Source organism: Photinus pyralis, unplaced genomic scaffold, assembly GCF_008802855.1.
Source record: "Photinus pyralis isolate 1611_PpyrPB1 unplaced genomic scaffold, Ppyr1.3 Ppyr1.4_LG4, whole genome shotgun sequence".
NCBI lineage: Eukaryota > Metazoa > Arthropoda > Insecta > Coleoptera > Lampyridae > Photinus > Photinus pyralis.
The window spans coordinates 41,861,346-41,885,384 of record NW_022170511.1 but is presented as its reverse complement, the minus strand read 5'-3'; the positions used below and the strand labels follow the sequence as shown (position 1 = coordinate 41,885,384).

The following is a 24,039-nucleotide window of genomic DNA, read 5'->3' as shown; positions in this document are numbered from 1 at the left end:
AATAGTCCAGTCAAATAAGAAAAAATAAAAACATTAATCGGTAAAGATCTGAATTTTGGTACACATGTTCATTAGTGTTCCCTATTGGACATACTAAAAGTCCCCGTCAAAATCTGTTGCGCTCGAGGCGCCATCCTGGAAAAAAGGAGCACTTTTTCAGTTTCTTGCCTATATATCGGCAACAATTATCGATACGGAAAAATAGTTCAGATAAAAAATATAGTTTATTAAATTGCCCACAAAAAAGCATATTAACATTTTTTTGTATGTCCAATACTTTAGCTATAATCCGACATCGAATAGGGAATCAAGTATCCTGAGCTCTCGAAACAGTCGCGCAGATATTTTTTTACAGCTTTTTACAAATCATTAAATTCATTGAAAATTCTACCAGTATTTCTTATATATGCGAAGTCGTCGCACTCAAGCTTGGTATGAGACACGTTTAAAGGTTTCTCATAAAACTTTCTCTCAATAGAACTTTCATCTTCAATGTGAGCACTGAGTGTGGACTGGGAGCCTTCAGTGCAGTCCGAACAGGGTCAAGGTAATTCTGAAGGTCTGATAACGATGTCGGTTTTAATATCTCTCACTAGCAGGCACGTTATACTTATGCAGATAAGGGCGTTCTTCAGCTTCAGAAATCACATCGTTGCTCCAACACTTTTACACATTTTCGCTTACCTTTTTGAAAAAAACATGATATATCATCAAACATTATGTCATTGCTAGAATGCTTTATCGCACGACAATTCTGTTCATTTTTTGGCTCTGTTACAGCTATCGGTGTAGTCATAAAAAAGACGGCCTCCTTCTATAACTACGATACGGGGCTTAAACGCGTTCTGACGTATTCAACATGAGATTACAGCTAAGTATTGGAGATACAAAAAAAATGTAAATACTCTTTTTTATAGGGAATTTAGTAAACTATATTTTTCATGTAAACTATTTCTTCGTGTCAGTAATAATTGCAGAGATATGGGCAAAAAACTGGAAAAGTGTACCGTTTTTCCAAGATGGCGTCTCGAGCGCAACAGATTTTGACAGGGACTTTTAGTATGTTCAATAGAAAGTCCCAATAAATGTGTATACCAAAATTCAGATCTTTACCAATTAATGTTTTTATTTGTCCAAAATTGTGCTAATTTGACTGGACTAATACCTAATCATTGTTTTGTTATAAACATATATGGGTATGTAAAGATACGTAACAACCTCATCAGTCATCACAATTGTTTTACCTGTAAGCATTCTTCTTACGTAGCTGCCTTTGCTGCAGGAATAAAGGAAAAATGTGTAAAATACATATATTATGAATAAATAAAGCAATACAATTCAAATATCGGAACAAACTACTACACTTCAAGAAATAACATTACACAAATAAAAGCAACAAAATTCATAAATCAAATGCGAGAAAGCATAATGAGGAACAATATTTACTGATACTACCTACAATATATACATTATAAAATATATATAAATTCAAAACTTATACAATGCATATAACATAACACAAATAAGATGATAATCTCGATGATAATATACTTCGAATATTAAATATACGCATTAAACATTAACTATTTAAACATTTTTTCTTCTAGAAAATCTTTGTTGAGCAGAACGGAACCAATCAATTTCAGCTTGCTCAATTGCTTGGTCTTTTAAATCACGAACTGCTTCTACAGAATAATAACATAAAATATCAATTCGCGTATAATCAGTTTCTCTTACCAGGCATGACTTTAATTAACTGTAAATTTTCAACACTGTGATTTTGCTTCCGACCCCTCCACAAGCAAATGGTAGCAAAGTCAAAAACCTTTGAAAGCATTTTAAAAATTGTAGTTCTTTCATTTGACCCGCTTGAACGTTTTAATAGTTGAAGCTAGATAAAATGTAATAATAAAGTTTTTACCTAGGTTTTTACCAAATACATAGTAAAGATATTTACCAATGCTGTCGATTGAGCTTCCTGCTCAAAAAGTTCTAGTTCATCAATTGTTTTGATTGGCAGTTCCGTTGATAGAACTGGTACATTTTGGTGGATCTGCGCAATGTTTAACTTTTTCTTTATGGCTATTAATCGTAATCGGTCTGTATGACTTTGTAATAGTAAATCGCATTTCACCACTATCATGAATATTTTGAAGCAAACTATAAACTGCAATTAAGATATGTAAAGACATACTTCATTTAATAGAACACGTATAATATACCTGCTTCATTTGTAAGAACACTATCCATTGGGGAAGGCAGATCTGGAGTATTAGAATGAAGCGAGGTTCTATCTTGCTGAGAAGGAATGATCACCACAGGTATATCTGTCAACGACATGTCAATATTTGATATTTGTTCAGCAGCAGTTGATATATCTTCAGCAGGAGTTATACTAGGAAGAGGTAAAGGTGATAATGAATCGTCTTTTGGGTGTTCATACTGGAAATCATCAATTTGGGTAGTAACTTTGTTTTGTGCTGTATCTTCTTCTACCTCAGTTTTTTGCATCTTCGTAAGTGTCTAAGTATATATAATATACATTATAAACGCAAAAATGGAGGTGACACAATACCAATCATTTTTTCGTACCGTAGTAATATCCTACCACCATGACTGATGTTACTGCCCATGTTTTGTCTGGATTCCTTTTCAAGCGAAATGATTTTTGGTATTCTTTCAATGCCAGATAACTTAAGTAAGTGACATTGTCCTTTTGGTGAAGCCATTTCTTTAAAACGATAGTGTACTGCTCTCCATCCTTCTCAGATACAGGAAGATCATAGACAACTGCATAACTATTTGGCTAAAAAATAAGATGATTTTAATACAAAATGCACACAATTCATAAATATTATTACATTATTGAACTTCACATTTGGTGCAGTAAAGGCATCACAAAAAAAATTTCCATCATAGTCAGGAACTTGGATACATTTGCAAAGCACATCTTTATGAGAGAATGTTTCTTCGGCGAAGTCTAATGTAAAATTATGTTCAATGGTATGTATTTTTAAAAATGTAGGATACAGATTACAGGTTTGAGCGTTTCTAATTTTTCTTCCTTTTATCATGATCACCAATGAACTGACAATTTTTGTGATTTGAATTATTGTGTTAGATTTTGGTAAAATACAATTATTTCTCGTTGTAGTATAATTGTATAATTATACGTTGTAGTAATTTTTATAACAGCAAAATCACATTAATTACATTTCCTCGCTCACTTTGTTTTGCTACTATCTGCGTTATATAGATTTGGATTAGCCGTAGGTATTAAATAGGTACCTACTCGTCAGGCACGTGCGATGAAAGCAAAGAAAGAAAAATGTTTTGATTTAATTGATGCAGTGAATGCCGATGAGCGATGTGTCTGTTAGTGTGCGTACGAATTGTGCGCGTTTGTAGCTGCACAAAGTGTAATCTGAATGACAAGGAACGAACCGTGCAGTGTGCTTGTGCTTGCACTCATGGCTCAAACGTATAATAACACGATTACCAACAGCAACACCAAAATGTGCTGGTGAGCTGGAAGCTCTTTTTTTTAGAGTCGTTCGTTCGCAGCACACTCAACTGTGCCACGCTCGACCCGCTCACGTGCGACCCATCACTACTTGATGATACCCGACGGCGAAATTTTCCATCTTTACGCGCGGGCATGTCAATACCCAATTTTGCATTCCTTTCTGGCAGCTGGAAGACCTAAGAAAGTTCTTTGAAGGTGAAATTCTTTGGGTTAGGGAGTTCTAACCGCTTTCTTTACTGTGTCGTTTTCTTTGCGGAGTTTTTTTCTCTACTGCAGTCGGTCGCCTAAGTACCTTGGGTTGATTTGGTTTTTTTTCTTTTCTACAGCTTGTGGGACCCAAGTAACACACATAATATATTTTTAATAAATATTGCATATATTGTTAAAAATGTATAAAGTATAATATGTTTAATACATTCTGAGTAAACTTTTTTGTTCTATTAATATAATATTTTTCTCATAAAAAAGCTATTAAATAGATTCAAAACATTTATTAAATAGGAAAAAAGGAAATTTTATTTTATAAAAATCAAATATAAATAAAATACATACAAAATACTAACACTAACTCATACAATATAACAACAAAATAAAAATAATACATGCATTCTCCTTATTCCAATTCAACGTCTTCTTTACTAGGCCCCATTATAATGCTTGACCTAACAACAAGAGAAAACTATTTAGTTCTATAATCAAATATTCGGTTATTATTGTGACATTAATTTTGGCAGAAAAAAATTGAAACTTAATTGAATCAATAAGTAAAATCGAATTTGTTACAAGAACTTGTCAAGTACAATTGCTTGCTGGCAGCTACTCTAGAATACACATTTTCCAACTATAACTATTAAGTTTCACTTTCTACACTTAGCAAGAATCTTGATTAGGTTTACTGCTCATAAAATTACAATTTACCAATTTTTACAATTATAACACAGAGAGCAAACTTTCCAGTAAATCTTGTAAAAGTTTTGGTACAACCCAGACAACACAAACATATCTTATGGACAGCCATTTGCAATACAAAAATGGACATCTGTTTTATCTTATGTATATCCACTTTTGGATATGGTACATAAAATGGATGTCCATAGGATTATACGGATGACACAAACTTGTACATCCATGTATAATCCACATATGTATCCTTTTTGGATATCCACTGGAAGTACTTCATACATACCCAGTCAACATTGTAACGTAACCGATTCATAAATATAATAGTTAACTAGGTGGTTCATTATGTATCTAGTAACTTAAATGTTACATGCAAGTAACACAAAACGCCTAGCACTGTTATGTAACGGTGTAACGTAACGAATACGTCACGCTATGTAACATACATGTATATATATATGTTACATGAACGTAATAAGTAACACAACGGAATGTTACAACAAATAACCCAGTTATGTATCGTATATACAAACATACATTACATTAGGGTAATATGTAATGCAACTGAAGGTTTAAGCAAATATGTAACATTACGTTGCATGGGGGTTGTATGTAACGCAACTGAAGGTTACAGTAAATATGGTAGTTACATAACAAATATGTATATCTTAGTATACATGAGAGCCTTATGTAACGCAAACGAAGGCTACAGTAATGTAAAAATAACTAAATGCAGCAGTGAAAAAATAAAGATATATTCTTATAAAATAAAACAAAATAACAATTCCTAAAAATGTAGAATATTATCACAATAGATACATTTCAAATATTCATTAATAATATACAGGGTGTCCCTAAAAGATCTGTACAACGCGCTACCAGGGGTTCTTGGTATCAAAATAGGACGATTTAACCCTACTTACCTCTATCCAAAAGTGCTTCGTTAAGGCGCTATTTGCCGCCAAAGATTCAAAAAACAAATCGTTATTTTTATTTTATCGGAAAATGGTTTTGCCGATTAAAATGAAAGTCGGGATGTGAATGTCTAATGTAAAAAGGGTCTTTGTGATATCATCGTTTTGATTGTAGTTGCTATGTAGGTGGTAAAATACTGACCATCCACATCTGAAGAGGTCTAAAACTTTTTAACTACTATTTTGACGGTTCTGAATTTTTAGACACTGATAGACAGTTTACTTGCAAGCATTTTTTGTCTCTTGATGAATATCGCTATCTGTGATGGTTTACGAAAAAAAAAAAATTTAGGCATGATGAATGGCATGCACCATACATGCGATTGTTCCTCAAAAAATCAGAAGATGGCTGTTAAACCTTAGAGTGGCTTAACGTTTGTTTGTTGTTTCTTAAACTTTAACAATTACGTTTTGCTTGAAGACTTAAAACTTTAAAAAATAACGTACCAATGTTGCAAAGGGCACAGTTTAATTTATTACGCCGTATAATGCTTTGTATGCGTGAAAATGGTGGTCACTTTGAACATTTAGTACGTTTAAATTAATACATTACATTGACTTACTCTGTTGTGTTCGTTTATTCTACATTACTTGCTTGCACTACGGTTTCATAGCCTACTTCTTGCTTGCACTTATGGTTTTTGAGGAACAATCGCATGTATGGTGCATGCCATTCATCATGCCTAAATTTTTTTTTTTTTCGTAAACCATCACCAATAGCGATATTCATCAAGAGACAAAAAATGCTTGCAAGTAAACTGTCTATCAGTGTCTAAAAATTCAGAGCCGTCAAAAAAGTAGGTAGTTAAAAAGTTTTAGACCTCTTCAGATGTGGATGGTCAGTATTTTACCACCTACATAGCAACTACAATCAATACGATGATATCACAAAGACCCTTTTTACATTAGACATTCACATCCCGACTTTCATTTTAATCGGCAAAACCATTTTCCGATAAAATAAAAATAACGATTTGTTTTTTGAATCTTTGGCGGCAAATAGCGCCTTAACGAAGCACTTTGGGATAGAGGTAAGTAGGGTTAAATCGTCCTATTTTGATACCAAGAACCCCTGGTAGCGCGTTGTACAGACCTTTTAGGGACACCCTGTATAATAAAATTATTGATTTTGGAGAGGTTTTTCTCTTGACTGTCTCAGCGTGCTTAAGTGTAACCACTCACCCACCGTCAATTCAATGGCACTTTCGGTAGTGTCGGGGAAAGTTTGCCGAACGGCATCTGGATAAAAGAAAGTTCTATAAGACAAACTGCGTTTCCACCAAAACAGCTTTCATTATGTAAAAATAGTGTTGCTTACTTAAAATATTATTCATCAATTCCAAATGCTTGAACGGAAAATGATTCCTTTTCCCAAGAAGGGAACAGCTAATCCCCAAATAAAAAAAGGTAGAATATAAATTTATACTTACACAAACACTGAACCAAAACAACACCGACTTATTTCAATATAGCGTCAAAAAGAACTTTATCTTTCGCTTGAGGTTGACTGTTGAGGTTATGTGTCCCGCAGCCGTTAACCTTTACTTTTCACTAGAGGTATATGCGTACTTCTTTTCAGATATACTTCACCTAACGAAATAGGTAATATGAATTAATTGTATTAGAAAATAACGGTTTAACATCAAAAAGAAACATTATTACGTGTTTGGTATAGAACATTCCAACTTCTATGTTACATATCATTTCGATTACAATTGTAACATAACTTTGTTACCTTCTAGAGCCCTTTCAGTTATGTAAGTGATTATTACGTGTTTGGTATAGAACATTCCAACCTCTATGTTACATATCATTTCAGTTACAATTGTTACATAGCTTTGTTACCTTTTAGAGCCCTTTCAGTTACATATCATTTCAGTTACAACTGTAACATATCAATGTTACTTAGTAGAGCTCTTTCAGTTATGTAACTGAGAGTTACGTGTTGACTGGGTACATAATTGTAACATTTCACATGGATGGACATCCATAGAACGTTACTTGTTTTACCAACCAAATTAGATAAAGAAAGGAGACATAGATAATAAAATAAAATTTTATTCGTTGTAAAACATAAATAAAAAACAAACCATTTTCTAAAAAAATTAACAATCATTCAACATACATATATAATATACCTAATATAACTACTTCTTAGCATCGTGTCGTTCCTTGGCTCTTCGCAGCCATTTTTTTATCGCCTCAGTTGCTTTCTTATCACTTTTCAAGTTTGATATTGCAGCGGCTTCTGTAATTAAAATATTGGTATCGCCTTGGGGTGCGCACTAAAATGTGTGCAGTCACTATTAACAATATAAAATTCTAAGGTCACTTACCTAACAAAAGATCACACAATCTCAAGCTCTTGAAAATTTTCTTTTTTTTGACCCCATAGTAGGAATATTCTTTTGCTACTTCGTCCGTAATTAGTACACTCAAAGACCGCCTAACAAAATCATAAATATTGGAACCTCCAATTCTTGAAATATCTTCGACCTAAAACAGAATAGGTATCTGAATCAGTTTAAAATTGTAGTAATAAATAATAATAAAAAGGAAAGTTTAAGGAAATTCTGTAGAAATTTTATGGATATAAGGGATTTCAAAGGAAGTAGCGTTACACATTTTTTTACTTACCGTCCCCTTGAAATTGATGTCAGATTTTAAATAAGAATCCAGTTCCTTCAGTTCCATTTCTCCGTTAATCGGTAAATGGAAATTATTCAAAAAATTTTCTCTATAAAATTCTTTCGTTTTGTTGCCATGAAGTTTTTGCACATCCTCATTAAACTGAAGAAGTGAAGCTTTCATAGTTGTTAATTGCCTTAATATTTCTCTTAACATGTTTTCTAAAAAAAAGCACATACTACAATACACACATTGTGAAATGGCTGGTCAATTTAAAAACAATAAAGTGTAATTTTAGAACAATTTTAAAACTAAATATACATACCATTTTTAGATTGATGTAATTGACATGTACAGCTACATGTGGTGCTTTTAGATCGAATTACAGCCTCCGGGCGAAATTCACTAACTGATAGAGTACCGACTGAGCTAGGAGTAACAAGTTGATTGCTTATTATGTGTAAATTGTTGTTGTCTGTTGTTGCCTTTGAAGTTTTCTTACTATTTCTTTGGGACTGATTATCATCTATACACAGATACTTATATTAGGTACCAGTTATTCTCTATGTATAATAAACCTTACATTTCAGCACAGGTGGCTTCTTCATAACAATTGTGTCCTCTTCACTGTCTGTAGAATCTGCCATATACCTTCTAGACGGTACTGTTTTTCTTTTAGTAGAAACGTGTTCGTCATCTGTTGTATTAAGATCAGATGTAAATTGCGCGTTGGAAGACTTTTTACATGCAATACCATAGTCCTCTACAAAATCATGAATTCAATTAGTTTATTATATAAAAAGTATTCTATTTACAAGTACAGATTGTCCCTTACTATATGTGCTATCTTTAAAAATTCTGATGTCATACAATGGCCAGCAAGTATTTGGTTGAGAATTCTGTTTAATTTCATGTAAAACTTTGTCCCTAGCTTGTGGTGGCCAATAACACTGACCATTAAAAATCCATTTGGTTGGAACAGCTTCCACTTCTTTGGTCTCCACAAACTCCACCACAGTCCAACTCATTATCTAAAAGAAAAATTAACAAGCAGTTATATTGCATAACCATTCGAGGAGGGAAATATTCAGATATATACCTAATGGTATCGGTTAAGTGAAATGCAAAAAAAAAATTAATTATTGTTAATTATGGGTATAAATTTTCATTCTTTCTTTAGTCAAAAAAGTAATGGCTGTTGGCAGGTATTATGTAAAAGAATTAATAATATATACAGACTTATGATACTATAGCTATAATATTTAAATGTTCATATTTTATCACTAAATATAAATGTTGATTGAAGCAGAATAACCCACTAACAATGGTGCATAGGAAAAAGGACATAATTTGAATCTTTTAATTTAAGTTTAATATATTTATGAACAATTTGCTCTATTTCCCACTCCACACAAGAGCTGGTGTCTTCTGTATTCACCAAATAAATTCCTAAAGAAGAGGATGGGCATGGTGTACAATAAAAATCATCTGCCACTCAATTGTTGTACAGACTCTAAAAATAAAAATAAATTTCTTTTACTGTATTCAGTGGTTTTTAAGACTTACTCGATAAGTGGCAAACTCCAAGCGGCAATGTTTTCAGAGTGACTGGCTTATCTGATATACAAAAGTGTGATTTTTTTGAAATATTACACATACTTTTATATGGTGCTGGTAATGCCCTCATTGATGTTGAGGATGCTGTTGAGGTGGAGGGTGCCACTGAAGGGTAGGTAGTTGTATATATAGGTTTCTTTTAAAGCCTTGATTTCTAGGAGATTTCCTAGGCGAATTTCTTGCTATTTTGGTGGGGGGCGGATATGACCTCTCGGTACTCTCGCTCTCTGCTGACGATGATGATCGCCTCTTAGTGCGCATTAAAATATAAATTCAATACTTCTGCCATAATCAGTTATAAAAAGGAAAGTATCTACATCCATGAATATTATTTATAGAATGAGCATTATTTTCTAGTAGAACTCATCATAATGTTCCTTGACAATTGTAATTTTTATAGTCAGCCAGTCATCTTCTGGGTATGTACAATTTTTTGCGAACTTTGTAGCACTAGCTGCTCCCTTATCAGGATACCTCATTGCAGATGGCGACATTATCCAAATGCTTGGAATGCAATCAAATTCCTCTTCATCATCCTCCATAATTTTTTGAATTACCGACCACTGTACAATGTACATTCAAAAACAAATCATTCATTTCTCATTCTCTTGCCTCTTTAAAATAACTAAAAATATAAGTAAAGAAATTACCATAGAATTACAAACCACTTTAGAATAATCCAATGCTATCTTGTTATATACTTATGTTTGTCGCCAACATAAAACCAGAGACTTTTAATCACATAGACTGGCACTGTCAAAACGAAGTTGAATCAAAAATGTGGGCGCCATGCTTATTACTTCAAAGAGCGGCAAATTTGAACTGTTGACTGCAATTAATATTTTTACTTGTCTCCTCCTTATAAGATTTCTATTTGCCCTAAAACGTGTGAACAATAAGAATCATAAAAAACATTACAAATATTTATTGTCCACGAAATAACACCATTTTTGTACATTTTTGTCGTATGTTTGTTCCTCGTTCTTTTTCATTTAATAATATACACATATGTCTTATCCTAACAGCTACATACTTAGTTAAAATAAGGGAAAGTAAATTATTGAAATGTAATTCTAAATTAGACAGATTTGATTCATGATTTTGGAATTGATTTTTATAATTATTGAATAAATCTAAGCCTACACTTTGAACTGTACCAACAAATACTTTGTTAAATATATCTTTGGTTAATTTTAATTGCAACACATTTTGTAATATCCGCTCTGCAGCATAGCATAATGTTTTTGTGAATTCTGACGGCACAAATAAGTAGTCACCGTAATCTTTTATTGCAATTAGTCCATTTTTAGGTGCATTAAAGTCTATAGCAATCTCCTTACACCCATTACATGTTACACAATCATTCACTCTTTTTGCACAATGATCAACTTTATTGGCATCCACTTGTATTTGTCGCAATGTCTCCATTGTAAATCCAGCTTCTGCATTAACCTCTGCAGTCCAACTTCTAATAGTTCGTGGATGTGGTAAGGTCATGCATCCACGCAAAAAATTATATGCATGCGAGGAGTAGAAATGCATCGATACTGCAAATTTCTTAATTGTTTCAGAGTAATGTTTTGCTTTTGATCCTTTTTGTAGTTTTATGATTTCCTTTAATAAGTCACTAAGACTTACCACCTTTACATATGTTAAGTGAACGACAGTTTTGCAATTCAGTTTTTATTTCAGAAATTGTTGCATGTAGTGAATTTATTACTTTCTGTAAACGACGGATTTTTTGTTGTGATAAAATCATTTTGTGAGATTGATTGTTTCTCCTTCGTTAAATAGTCAATTCTTATCTTAGAATCCTCCGATTCCAAATATTGATATGAATGCACTGTTTTAATGTAATTATACATTACAGACTGATTGTACGCTTTTGAAGGATCTTTCACTTGGACTTCCGAAACGACTTCACGTTTATCGTGGTCATTAAACTCCATAAAAAGAAGTTTGCGAGGTTTCACATCTTTGTATTTTCTATGTTCCTTTGTTCTTTTGCCCATTGCTATTTGTACATTGTGTACTGCCTTTGGAGGAGTCTTAAAACAACTTCTTAATTGCAATTAATATATACAAAATAACTTACCTTGTACAGCGATGATATCGGAACAGCATCATCTTTCAAACTTTTCTTGTCTGTGTGCATTTTATAGTCAGAATGAATAAAATGGTCTGAGCAAACTACAGCACTTTTACTAAACTTAACAATTTTCAAATTTAGCAGCCAGCGGCTTAATAAGAATTTATTCTTTACAGGTAACATAAGTATATAACAGTGCCCAACAAAACAAAAGTGTGGTTATAACTCTCCCAGTAAACAAATTTACTTACATACTACCTCAATTTTATATCACAATGTTATTTGTTATGTAACATCTCAAGTAACCTATTTTGATATCTAGATGTGACTTCTAATGTCACACTCATGCAGTTTACATATGTGATAACTCTGAAATGGTACATCACTGTGACTTCACTGTTGTGTGCATGTTATTTATTTGTTGCATGCATATTGAACTTTTAACAATGTGATGTGACTCTACTTTTACATACATGCTCAACATTTATAATGTGCATGTAATACTATTGTAGCTTTACGAGATCCATGGAAGAGAATACCAGAGTGAAAATAAAAAGGACGTAATAGGAAGCAACGGAAAAAGATAGTACTTCTACCATTGCTTCCTATTCGGCGCATTTTTTGTTCTGGTATTCTCATTACCACCCAGCTGATCCTCAGCCAACTTTTCTCTATATGTGTCATCCGTTTCTTTGTCCATTTGTTTTTATACTTAAAGTCTGTGTACGTCCTTACTTAAATGCACGCTGAAATGATGGTATCAAACTGTGACATTTTCAGGTATTAAGGAATAACAAATCTAAATCGTTTAGAAGTAATGAAATGATGAAAAAAAGTAAGAAATTAATTATTTAAACATTTATTCTGAAGTTAACATAAGTAAATTCTAGTTATAACTCAAACAATATCGCATACATAACAAATTTTTAAAATAAAATTAATTGTGAAACGCGTAATTTGTAACTACATTATTTTTTTTCCCTCTGAAACCTCTGTTTTGACAGACGGAACCATTCGCATGCATTCCTCTCCACGTCGCTTAACTGTATGAGGTTATTGTAGCGCATCATAACTGTGTCTAAAAATACTTGCATTTTATAAACAAAAAATAACTAAAAATTTGTAAATGTCAATTTTTATGCTTGTCACACATTGAGAAATGCTCGTCAATGGGTAACGAGCTTTTATAAGTTATAACATCAGATACATACCTACTATGATTTGCATGATGCAAAGGTTTTGTACTTTAAAATTACCGCGCAACCCGAGCCAAGAACAATAAGTGCCTAGCTCGTTGGTAAAAGTACGTGACAAACATCGGTTGATATTGTCTTTCGGATCCCGGCCTCCTATATTTTTCATAAATTGAATCTAAAAAAAAAACAAATTTGGATCCGTGTAATATCTTGAGATATACAATGTGATCAAAAATGAGTGTCTGTGGAGACACCTTTGGAATTTTTGTTTACATAGAACTTCCAAAAGCGACTAGACGGACACTCATTTTTGATCGCCCGTTATGTATATATATACTTTGTACCAAGAAAGTAACCAGAAATCAAAATTAAATGACAAAAAAACAAACATATTTCACGCACCAATGTGCTAAAAATGTTATTTTAATTCTTAGCAACATGTTAGTAAAAGTTAAATAAACCGCTACCCATATACTTACAAATGATTCTTTTAAATCGGGGGATTAGTTCAATTCATCTTCAAGTTGTTTGAGCTTATCAAGATCAACTAATGGTAGCCATTTACAAAATTTTTCCTTCTGCGAAACATTAATCTCGCCCTCTTTGAGAGACATGTTTCTTAAAATTTTATAAATATCATTAATGCACTTCTGGTTTTCCAAACATATGTATTTTAATTGATCAATAGAATTATGCAAATCTTGCACAGTAATATTGCCTGAAAAAGAGCAACAATTTTATTTTCTACACAGAAAAAATAGCATCTACCTTCAATATGAACTGGCAGCTCATTGATGTTAACAGTCTCTATTGCTAAGGGAGCGCCTACCGCTGTATGTTCTTGAACTGCAATATATTCAGTGCTATTGACATAATCGTCCACTGCTGCACCATAATTAAAATCTAGTTAAAAAAAAGTTTAAATTTCTGTCAATTGTATAATTAATATTTACTTGTTTCATTTGAATTCTCGGATAATGTGGGTAACGGCTCAGAAGCAGAAGAGCACACTGTAGTACCACGCAGATTATCTAGGAAAGGTAAACAATTTTCAATATTATCTTCAATAACAAACCCGATACCTTACCAGCTTCGTTGTTCCGTAGCGTTGACCTTGTTGATGGTGGTATGCAACCTGGTGATGGTGGTGGGGAACATTCATCGCTGCTTTCATCTGTAGAAACCTGCTTTTTGGTTATCTTTCTATGACCTCGGCCCGCAAGTGTCACGTCCTCCTGTGTTGAAGTGTATTCGGGGTTTTCCGCTTTTTTCCTCGCACCTTCCAAAGTACCTTGAAATAGAGTTAACAATTTTTTGATTTTATAAATTGAAATATAATTCAAGAGAGACTTACTGGAATATCCTTCAACTTCGATGTCGTACAACTTCCACTGTTCATTTGGTTTTTCACTCTTCACCATGTACGGACGAGCATTCAGGCTATTCGGCCACCAACATTGACGTTTGTCAGTTGTTAGCCAAACCGAAGGACCTCCGAATAATATGCGAAACTTGATCGGTAGTGCTAGCATCGTTGCTACCGTTTTCACATAGTAAAATAGGAAATGCTAGAGAAATACCCTCCGAAGAAACAGTTGCATTTGATTGACTACATTGTGGAAATGGGTCCTGTTCATTACATGATATAGAAATTATGTTTTTATCACATGATGAGTCTGTAATGCCAGAAGCCACAACATTTGCACATGAATTAACATCATTACAGAGTTTTGCTCTTTTTTTTATTTCTTCACAGACAATTCTGTTATCTTTGAAATGGAATAATGCGCAGAGAGTGAAGACAAAGATTTAATAATGAAAAACGAAAATTCATACATTACAAAACAAACGACATTTCTTATTATAGCGACTACATGCTTCATTCGTATATCTAACACTGTTGTCAAATATCCTAAGATCTAACTTGCAGGTTTGCCACATCATCATTATTTAACAGTTTAACACCCTCCCTCAAACCTGGCAACGTTACATCAAACAAACCTAACATTTTCACAAAAACATACCCAACAAACCTCGCTACATAACAGTTTTATAAATGCAATATAAATGTGTTACTTTATTAGTAACATGTTATATAACAAGCAGATAACATGTAAGTTGCTAGTAAATTGTAATTTCCCACTCAGCACAACATAACCAATATATAACAGATAAATCACATGTGATAAAACATCAACATTGTTGCAATGTAACGGGTTTAAGCCTGTATTAGACGGTAACTTTTTTTACAGCAGATTTGTTACAAAAAATTATTCACAAAAATCTGTTTACAATAAAAAGGAAGCAAATTGCCGACCTGTATTACATGAAATTATTTCTGTGAACAAAAATATTACGTGAGACGGCGCAGTAACGATTTTCAGGTAGTTGGTATGAATAAAAACACTACAAAATCATGTAGTTACTTTTGCTTCTCAAAGTTTGAAGTGTGAGATTGTACATAACCTATAGGTATTAATTGTTTTAAATTCAACAATTTATTATGAATTTTGCCAATGCCAAAAAAATAGGAGTGTTATCGGCTGCAGCTGGAGTAATATGCGTTTTACTAATGAAGCAGCTGAAACAAAAAACTAAAAAAAAAAGAAGAATATGGTCTGAAAAGTGGCTTTTAAAGCGGCAAGATGGAAGAGGTGTTCTACATATGTTAGAACAAGAATTGCGAACGGAGGATCCAGAATCTTATCGCCAATTTATTAGAATGTGTGGACAACATTTTGATGAACTTCTTGAATGTATACGAAGTGATATTGTGAAACAAACCACTAACATGAGAGAAAGTATTTCTGCTGAAGCAAGGTTTGAGATATAAAAAAGTTAATTCAAATTTAATTGAGTTTTACAGGTTAGCATTAACTCTAAGATTCCTTGCAACAGGAGAAACTTATCGATCTCTAATGTTTGCCACCCGAATACATGAAAGCACCATTAGCTTGATAATTCCTGACGTTTGTAATGCAATCTGTGAAAAATTAAAATCTGTATATTTACAGGTACATCATTACTATGTCCATATTTGTGTACTACTGATTTTGCTTTAGATGCCAACTACAGAATTGGAGTGGAGAGTTATTGCCTCCGAGTTTCAAAAACATTGGAATTTTCCATTATGTCTAGGTGCCATTGACGGAAAACATATAAATTTTAGGCCTCCACGAAGTTCAGGATCATACTACTTTAACTATAAAGGGGATCACAGTATTGTGCTTCTTGCAGTTGCAGATGCATCTTACAAATTTCTGTACGTTGATATTGGTGTCAATGGTAGAGTAAGCGATGGAGGAGTTTATAGAGAATCCTCCTTAAAATGGGCAATAGATCATAATACATTAAACTTTCCTCCCCATGAATGCTTACCTGGTCAAAATACACAATTGCCTTATACATTTGTAGCTGATGATGCATTCCCTCTGTCAACGAGAATCATGAAACCGTATCACAGTCGTGGATTGACAAATGAGCGAAGAATATTTAATTACCGATTGTCACGGGCAAGACGAGTAATTGAAAATTCGTTTGGCATCTTGGCCAATAGGTTCAGGATTTTATTAAATACAATAAATTTGAATCCTGATAAAGTTGAACTAATTACCTTAACTTGTTGTATTTTACACAACTTTTTATTAGAAAAAAATCCGAGATATTTAGAACCATCTGAAAATACCGAGGATAATATAGGTAAATTGAAAAAGTTGACAGATATGCAAGGTGGCAATAGAGCTGCCAGTGAAGCTTTAGAAGCACGAAATTTATTTTCAAGATTTTTTGTTACGAATGGGGCAGTACCATGGCAGAACGATGTTTTGTAATGACAGTGGTTATTTTGAAATTAATATAAACCAAAAATAGTATTGTTTCTTTCATTTAACACTTGTTTACATATTTACAAATCATTCGGCTTCTTCAATTTCGGCATTAAAAATCAGGGTCTCAATGTGATGCTGTAGTTTCAATTTCCTTTTTCTGCTTTGAATTGCACCGATCCGTGAACATATATATTTTGCGTATACTTCATCGGGATCTTCTGTGGAAGTCCCAAGTACCGATGACACTGCGGTAGTTAACTTATCTAATGCTTTCGAAGCTTTTTCGGTAACGTCGACATTATGATTTCTGTCGTCTTTTTTGTATTTTTTCCGAGCAGATCTACAAGTTGCAGTTTCTCCCACATATACATTATCATCGTTGGGAACTGGACTACCGCTTCGTATAAGGTGTAATTCACCTTGAGGTTGCAACTCATATTCGCCCTCTAACAGACTAGTTGGAGAATCAGTTAAATAGTTTTCGCTTTCTTCTGTAGCGTACGATGAAACAGACTTTCTTATATTTAAATGTTCGTTTAGAAATACCAGCTTTTCGTAATACCACAGCGATGGTATGTAGATCTGAAATGATACCTAATTTATATTTTCTGTACATAACTAACAGTTTTAACTCACGTCTTCTGACCCAGCCCCACTACGAGAGCTTGCAATGGATTTCCTTCGTTCACTGGCATATGTATTTCTAATACCATTCCATTTCTTCTGGATTTCATGTATGGAAGTATTTGGACGTATTTGATTCATTTTTTCGCAAATTTGTTGTAACGCAGCATTTCTTCGGTTTTTATTATGATAATCGCGATGTTGAACAAAGTATAAACACTCGTGCTGTTGGTATTGCTCAATCAGCAATGAAACCTGATCATTTGACCACGACATCGCGACATAAAAGAGTTCTTGGCGGTTGATACAATTTCAAAATGTGTTTTGTAAAATATTTACATATAGGTTATGAGCAAGGTCGATATCCACTGAAGTTAGTTCTTGAACAGCTGACTGTTTATTAAAGCAATACGCATGCTCACATCTGAAATATTACCAAAATTTGTATGGGAATAGAACAAGTTCTATTTTTCATCACATTTTGTATACATTTTGATATGAAAGCTATTAATTATAATTATAGGTCTATAATCTAACTCATTTATTTAATTATAAAGGTTTAAAAATGAAATGGTTAGTACTTTAGTAGGTAGTACAAAAATTTGCTCGCGAGCATGAAATGGAATACGCCGCAGCCCGGAATTATTAAAATAAATGCACTGTTGAACGAAATGTTTTTACCAAATTATTTACAGCTTTATTTACAAATTTTTGCTAAGGTGCGCTAAGAACTTATATCATTTTCAAATTTTTGAGATCTAAGCGCAAATAGTAGAATTCGGTGCTACATCCTAGATACTCATATAGGATGTAGCAAAGACACAACTATTCTTTCCAATTTTTTGAAAATTCCTAACCGAAGACGGCGCATGCCTAAACGAGGGTGCAAAGAAAATTGCGACAATTTTTGACATTCCCTATTCAATTTCGTACAAGGTCAATTTATTATTTTTAGAGAAAATAGGTATTTTTACTTATTTGGGAAGATAAAGCACTTGGTAATACAACGAAATTAATCGCGGTAAACGTCAGCAACCGAGAAAGCTGAATATGAATTGAATACAAATGCTAAAAACCCAGTTCTATAAATTACAGATATCAAATTACAGCGATCGTCCTCGGTATATTATTATCTCGACAGTTGCGCCTTATCTGTTTATTTTTACGTTCGAATATGGTAGGTCGCGGAATCTTGTGGTGGATAGCGACACTATTCTAATATTGCGGGCGGTGCGGGGAGTGATTTCCAAATTCTTCAATGTAAACACCACCTTAAGGTAAGAGCGCTATAGTTGAAGTTTTTATAAAGCAACGATTCAAACTTGGTGGTTGTAAGTTCTGGAATAATTCCAGTTAAATACAAAAGCAAGTACAAATGAAAATAAGCTACACACCCACTGCACCCACCGACCTTATTTTTATGTCATAATTCAAAAATGGCAATAATAAATAGTATGTTGTGTTAAGAGCGCAAATGATATATTGTCGATTGAAATCGACAATCAATCTTGCGCTCGAATTAACACACAAGATTTTTTCTACAATCGAGCAGTTCAAATATTTCAAAACTTAAATTTTTCACTCAATCATTTTAATGCTTTATGCCCAAATGAAAGATTGTCATTTACTCGTTGTCATTGTTTACTCCATTGAATTTTATAACTATCAGAAGCGCAGGTTAAATGGCAGGATATGTGACTGTTTTCAATAGTTTAAATTACAAGACGTAGATGTCTCTACCATCGAGAAAGATGAATAATAATGTCAGTTTTTTTACCTTTGTTAATTATTATACAGGAATCTGTAATGAACCCACTATCTCGATTTGTAATTGTTGTATACAGAATTCTAGATACCCAAGAAACGTACTTATAAGGCATTTTATGTGGCACACAGGATGTTGAATGACGTAAGATAAACATTCTTCCTTTCATGAATCGTGACCTTACTTAACATTCCTTAAGGAAGATTGAATTACATTTGAGCAGGAAAGCAAAAAATACGCAGGCATCCTTGATCACTGTAACAGAAATTAAATGTACCTACCTATCTATTCTTAATTTTTGTGTGTGTCGGTTAAACCGTTGCCACCTCAGAGGAATAAATAAATAAATTTATTTATTCCTCTGAGGTTGCCACCGGTTAAACTACCTAGGACAGGGGCCGGCAACCTATTGAAACGGAAGAGCTAAAAATTACAATTTACAAAATTTCCCAATTCTTAAAGAGCCACAAATAATTTTTGATTCAATATTATAGTTTTTGGCTATATACAGGGTCCTGCAACAGTCCGTCGGTTTTTCCTACATAGCTGATAGATACCTGGTAAAAATATTGGTGGTTGCGGATCTACAGAAATTATTTTTGAATGTACAGGGTGTTCCATTTTTACGATGTCAATTATTAATAACTGATCTTTTTAAATAGAACATCCTGAATATTTGGTTGTTTCAATGCCGTTTGTTCAAAGTGCTATAACTATTCTTTTTCAAAAGGAACTACCACTATTTTATTTCGCTATTCGCTTTTGTCTTCTCTTAAATGTTTTATAAGGGGTGCCCTGTGCTTAAACTCCGCAGTGTTTAGGTTATTCAATATTTTTCACAAAAGTACCTACTCATTAATTAATTACGTGTTTATACATCGTAGTAGGCTGGCTATAATAAAAAAAACAAAAGAATACCAGAAAGTAAACAAGTGTCAAAAATTAGATAATTATTTGCTGCAAGTATACTTTTGATACAAAATAAGATTAATTAAAAAGGCGAATTTCGAGCAAATGAACTAATTTCTTTAGATAAAATACGGAGAGCCGCAACTTTATAGGTATCAAAAGAGCCGCAGGTTGCCGACCCCTGATCTAGGATCACACGTCACACCTGGCAATTTTGATACAAAATAAAAAGGTGGTTAACCTCTTTTCTTTTAAATTCTGACGTTTGAAATTTGTTCTCAATGGTTAATCGATAACTTATCGATAATTATCGATTAATAGATAGTCAATCGATAAATTTTAAAAAAAATGGTCGACCGGTCAACAAAAAAAGAATTTTTTGCGCATGGGATTTACACAATATATATTCTGACTATAATAAGCAAAAATAAATAAAAAGTGCTATTAAGACATCGAAAATATTTGCTTTTACAAAAGTTACAGCGATTTGATTGAAAGCTTTCAGGGGCGAAAATTAAAGCTGGAATCTTTGTTTTCCCTAAAAAAAAAAAGAAAAATGGAGGGTGATATTTTTCCGCGGTTACTTAGCAAAGAGGAAAAAAAAATCCTGGAACAGTTTTAAGGCAATAGTCCATGGTTTCCCGTTCAGTGTTTCCTGGGAAACCATAGAGCTGAAAATTATGACGAGCTGACAGGATTTGGTTTTGTATCATGGAGACATTCTATAGAATGTCTCTAAAGAATAAAGATGCACAGGTTACATTCTCATTTAGATCAATTTAAGGATAATATGGGAGCTTATTCGGAATAAGGACAACACTTTCTCGAGACAATGGAACTTAGGCACCTTCCCAAGGCCAGGAAGTTGGAAGCATGATGGAAGATCAGATTCAGTTGAACATGACAAAAACAGCAAAACTGTTCCATTTTAAACATTTAGACTCTAAGATAAACAAATTATAAATGTAGAAACGTTACCATTTAATAAATCATGCCTATGTAAGTAGGATTCTATAGGTATTTTTATTTTTTGGTTTTTTGCATTTTTTTCACAAAAACAAATACATAACCATTTTTTGTTCTAATTCTTATTTGTGGCTATAGAAGCAATAAAAATAAGGTATATATGTCCCATGCGCAAAAATGCTGTAGATCGGTGTAATTTATCGAAAATGTTAAAGGATTGGTCGATAAACCTATAATTTCCGATAATCTATCGATTAATCTCACAACTAAACTATTAAGATAGATAATTATCAAATTATCGAGAGAATTTTTAACGACATAAACTTTTCAATGTTTAGGTATACCAGTTTACTTCCAACAAAAGCGATGTAAGAGCATTGTTGAGTTGCCATATGATCGCACAATTCACAACCTACTGCTGTACTCATTTTTGAGGATTATCGTCCACTTGATCACCTTTGATTTCAGACAACTTGAGCATCAAAAGATCCTGTTTTATTTAAATTATCTCTCGCAATATCAATACCAAAAAAAACAAAAATGTTAGCGAGTGTACGCATGGATGATGTAATATATCGATTGAGAATATATATCGATGAGATTTATGAAAAAGTATCGATAGTTTTCTCTTGATAATTTCCGCTATTTATCTATTAATCGATAAATATCAGAGATAGACAATTTTCGTGGCAATAATAATCGATTATTATCAGCAGCTAACAATCATTATTAATTATTTTCAAAAGTTATCGATAATTATAAAAAGTTATCGATAATTATCAAACGTTATCGATCATTATCGAAAATTAGCCTTACGATTTATCGATAATTGTCGATTATTATCGAAAGTTAACGATAAGTGATTAAAGTTATCGATAATTATCGATAGTTATCAATTAATGATTAATCGATAATTATCAGACTGAACAGACTTATCGATAACAATTTCATTTATCGCTCAGCTCTAGTAGGTATACGAATTCACGTAAACTGGGACCGATTTATTTGTGCACAATGCTGCATGGTTATAAAAAAAGCTGATTCGAGAAATTTAGTTATCAAATGTGAATGTGGAAATGATGTAGCTGCCTGCTTGCAACGGACAATATTTTGCCTTAAAATTTTTTTTGATCGTTTTTTAATAACAAAATCTCCCGCTTTCAGTAAAAATGTGGAACCTGCCTATTTTACTGCCTGTGAATAGAATGTATGAAATTGCATTCATTCAAGGACAAGGACTGCAAGCTTCGTTCGTCTAAATGTATTATTATTTACATTACAAATTTACGCAATGCTTCTTAAGGGATCTATTTTTAGAACATTCCAATCCTATTTATAAAACCATTCCAATGATAACACAAAAAACATCCGGAGTTCCTGACATCTGACGATTAAAAAGGAAAATATTCGAATGGTCAAAATAAATGGTTTGTAATGCTGCCATCTAATGTCAATGTAACGCTCCACTTTCGTTCGCCCACGGACTTTCAAACGATCGAACTGCTCCTAGCGGCGGCCAGTTGGCACATGGTCACAAACTGTTATATGGGATCTGCGCTTCTGATAGTTATAAATTCAATGGTACTACGCTTGGAACACTAATAATATTTTAAATACTTAGTGTTAAATACGTACTCCCCTCCGACAAAATCTGCGTTAGCTTTAAGTATTTTCATTTAAATTCCGCCGAAGACCGCGCCTGTATTTGGTTGGCTTTTCGTAGCATTTTCCTGTTTGTACTGCCACCCCTTAATCGATAACTGGTTCGTTTTGGTTCCTCCACCGGGTGTTCGGGCGACTTTCGACGAGGAAAAAATTAATCGAACTGGAGTAGTGCCCGATTGACGCTATACTTAATTTATCTCGTCTGAATATTTGTGGTTCGTATGAATAAAAACGTGCGGCGTTAACTTTTTTCTTGTTTATTTTTTCACAGCACGTGCCGTCGTAATGGAAGTACACATTTCCTCTGCTATCTGAAGCATACTTTGTAACTGAACGTAATTATTAATAATACCCTCAGACATCGACACTGGTATAATTTTACCTACATGAAAAAGATAACCATTAAATGTCAAAATTCCACGTGGTGAAACGATGGTGCCAAGTTAGCCGGTGCGTCCAAGTGACCTTGTAGTTTAGGTCCGTTGACCTGTTTACGTGTTCCTCCGTATTACGAGCCAAGAAAATTTTCCTTTTTTCTTTGCAAACGGAGTATTAAAATGACGGGCGAGTTTCCACTGTGCATTCGCCTGCATATCAGAATGTAAACAAGCAGTTTGTTGGCACACGTATTTGTTTATTTTTAGACTTCAAGACAAAAAGAAACAACGTTGTAATAGAATGTGTCTTGTTTTCGATACCTGGCGAAATAACGGAGTTTCTTCTCCATTTTTTTGATACAAAATACACCTACGCGTTTGTGTAACTGTGTTAAACTTTTAATTTATTGACTTCGAAATGTTTATTGCATGTTCCACTTTTTAATTTATTATTATTTAAGTGTCGCTTAATAAGTGCTTGTCAAAAACGTATAAAATGAATGAATGCTTCACGCCCATAATTCATTTTTAGGGGTTTACAGTCTCACACATTTTGGATGACAGTAGGTAATAAAAATTCGGTTGCACCTTTAGAATCTAATTACACTTACCAAAAGAATATTGGGAATTGAATGTGCAAGAGCAACACACTTTTTTCTATAGGGATTCAACTATCCAAGTGGCCTCGTTTTGTCTTTTAAAATTACTGTTTCCAGAAATGGTTTCAAAGAATATGGGATCACTGAATTAACATTCTGGAAGAAATCGTCGGGTGGTGTGAATTGTTTTGTGACATACACTTGCGACTGTATGTCCCTTTCGATTTCAGCAGCTACCTTCACCACGTGCAGTCTTTCTGATTGAGGATCTGGGCTACTAAACTGAAATCTCGTACCATGTAGTGGTAAGAATTTTGAAGCATGTGTTTTTAAAACAATCAGTCGTGTGTTTGGAGGATGTCTCCACGATCAAAATG

The 24,039-nt window shown here is 33.4% G+C and overlaps 4 protein-coding genes across 7 annotated transcripts; 1 reads left to right on the top strand and 3 right to left on the bottom strand.

Moving 5' to 3' along the window:
* Positions 1-1,568: 1,568 nt before the first annotated feature.
* Positions 1,569-3,391, bottom strand: LOC116167553. Its single transcript, XM_031482938.1, has 4 exons — positions 2,223-3,391; positions 1,958-2,167; positions 1,738-1,891; positions 1,569-1,685 (listed from the first exon to the last, which is right to left on the bottom strand). Exons 1-4 carry the CDS (start codon positions 2,229-2,231, stop codon positions 1,588-1,590), a joined length of 471 nt encoding a protein of 156 aa, XP_031338798.1. The 5' UTR covers positions 2,232-3,391; the 3' UTR covers positions 1,569-1,587.
* A 4,049-nt stretch (positions 3,392-7,440) lies between these two features.
* Positions 7,441-9,812, bottom strand: LOC116167551. Of its 3 annotated transcripts, none has more exons than XM_031482936.1 (7): positions 9,595-9,812; positions 8,844-9,541; positions 8,612-8,791; positions 8,354-8,554; positions 8,038-8,249; positions 7,737-7,896; positions 7,441-7,648 (listed from the first exon to the last, which is right to left on the bottom strand). In XM_031482936.1, the coding sequence occupies exons 3-7, from the start codon at positions 8,673-8,675 to the stop codon at positions 7,548-7,550; spliced, it is 738 nt and encodes a 245-aa protein (XP_031338796.1). In that variant the 5' UTR covers positions 8,676-8,791; positions 8,844-9,541; positions 9,595-9,812; the 3' UTR covers positions 7,441-7,547. The 3 variants fall into 3 exon arrangements, with proteins under 3 accessions (XP_031338796.1, XP_031338795.1, XP_031338794.1); XM_031482935.1 differs by having other exon boundaries at positions 7,441-7,685; positions 8,864-9,541; XM_031482934.1 differs by having other exon boundaries at positions 8,864-9,541.
* Positions 9,813-12,657: 2,845 nt separating this feature from the next.
* Positions 12,658-14,491, bottom strand: LOC116167552. Of its 2 annotated transcripts, XR_004144566.1 has the most exons (7): positions 14,285-14,491; positions 14,018-14,221; positions 13,884-13,961; positions 13,699-13,833; positions 13,410-13,648; positions 12,946-13,105; positions 12,658-12,812 (listed from the first exon to the last, which is right to left on the bottom strand). XR_004144566.1 is itself a non-coding variant. In XM_031482937.1 (6 exons), the coding sequence occupies exons 1-5, from the start codon at positions 14,460-14,462 to the stop codon at positions 13,434-13,436; spliced, it is 810 nt and encodes a 269-aa protein (XP_031338797.1). In that variant the 5' UTR covers positions 14,463-14,491; the 3' UTR covers positions 12,658-13,105; positions 13,410-13,433. The 2 variants fall into 2 exon arrangements, 1 of the variants encoding a protein (XP_031338797.1); XM_031482937.1 differs by having other exon boundaries at positions 12,658-13,105.
* A 913-nt stretch (positions 14,492-15,404) lies between these two features.
* LOC116167550 lies at positions 15,405-16,802 on the top strand. Its single transcript, XM_031482932.1, has 3 exons — positions 15,405-15,750; positions 15,797-15,944; positions 15,993-16,802. The coding sequence occupies exons 1-3, from the start codon at positions 15,434-15,436 to the stop codon at positions 16,758-16,760; spliced, it is 1,233 nt and encodes a 410-aa protein (XP_031338792.1). The 5' UTR covers positions 15,405-15,433; the 3' UTR covers positions 16,761-16,802.
* Positions 16,803-24,039: the final 7,237 nt, after the last annotated feature.

What these genes read in the sequence shown, in the direction of transcription:
- LOC116167553 (XM_031482938.1), bottom strand. An exon ending in AAGCTCAATCGACAGCATTG is followed by an intron (nt 1,892 to 1,957) that starts GTAAATATCTTT and finishes CATTTTATCTAG; the next exon opens with CTTCAACTATTAAAACGTTC. An exon ending in GTTAATTAAAGTCATGCCTG is followed by an intron (nt 1,686 to 1,737) that starts GTAAGAGAAACT and finishes ATTATTCTGTAG; the next exon opens with AAGCAGTTCGTGATTTAAAA.
- LOC116167551 (XM_031482934.1), bottom strand. Translation starts at nt 9,056, where the DNA reads ATGAGTTGGACTGTGGTGGAGTTTGTGGAGACCAAAGAAGTGGAAGCT. An exon ending in TTTTAAAGATAGCACATATA is followed by an intron (nt 8,792 to 8,863) that starts GTAAGGGACAAT and finishes ATGATTTTGTAG; the next exon opens with AGGACTATGGTATTGCATGT. An exon ending in ACATCAATTTCAAGGGGACG is followed by an intron (nt 7,897 to 8,037) that starts GTAAGTAAAAAA and finishes ATTCTGTTTTAG; the next exon opens with GTCGAAGATATTTCAAGAAT.
- LOC116167552 (XM_031482937.1), bottom strand. Translation starts at nt 14,462, where the DNA reads ATGCTAGCACTACCGATCAAGTTTCGCATATTATTCGGAGGTCCTTCG. An exon ending in GCTACGGAACAACGAAGCTG is followed by an intron (nt 13,962 to 14,017) that starts GTAAGGTATCGG and finishes TACCTTTCCTAG; the next exon opens with ATAATCTGCGTGGTACTACA. An exon ending in CGAGAATTCAAATGAAACAA is followed by an intron (nt 13,834 to 13,883) that starts GTAAATATTAAT and finishes TTTTTTAACTAG; the next exon opens with ATTTTAATTATGGTGCAGCA.
- LOC116167550 (XM_031482932.1), top strand. Translation starts at nt 15,434, where the DNA reads ATGAATTTTGCCAATGCCAAAAAAATAGGAGTGTTATCGGCTGCAGCT. An exon ending in AGTATTTCTGCTGAAGCAAG is followed by an intron (nt 15,751 to 15,796) that starts GTTTGAGATATA and finishes TGAGTTTTACAG; the next exon opens with GTTAGCATTAACTCTAAGAT. An exon ending in TAAAATCTGTATATTTACAG is followed by an intron (nt 15,945 to 15,992) that starts GTACATCATTAC and finishes ATTTTGCTTTAG; the next exon opens with ATGCCAACTACAGAATTGGA.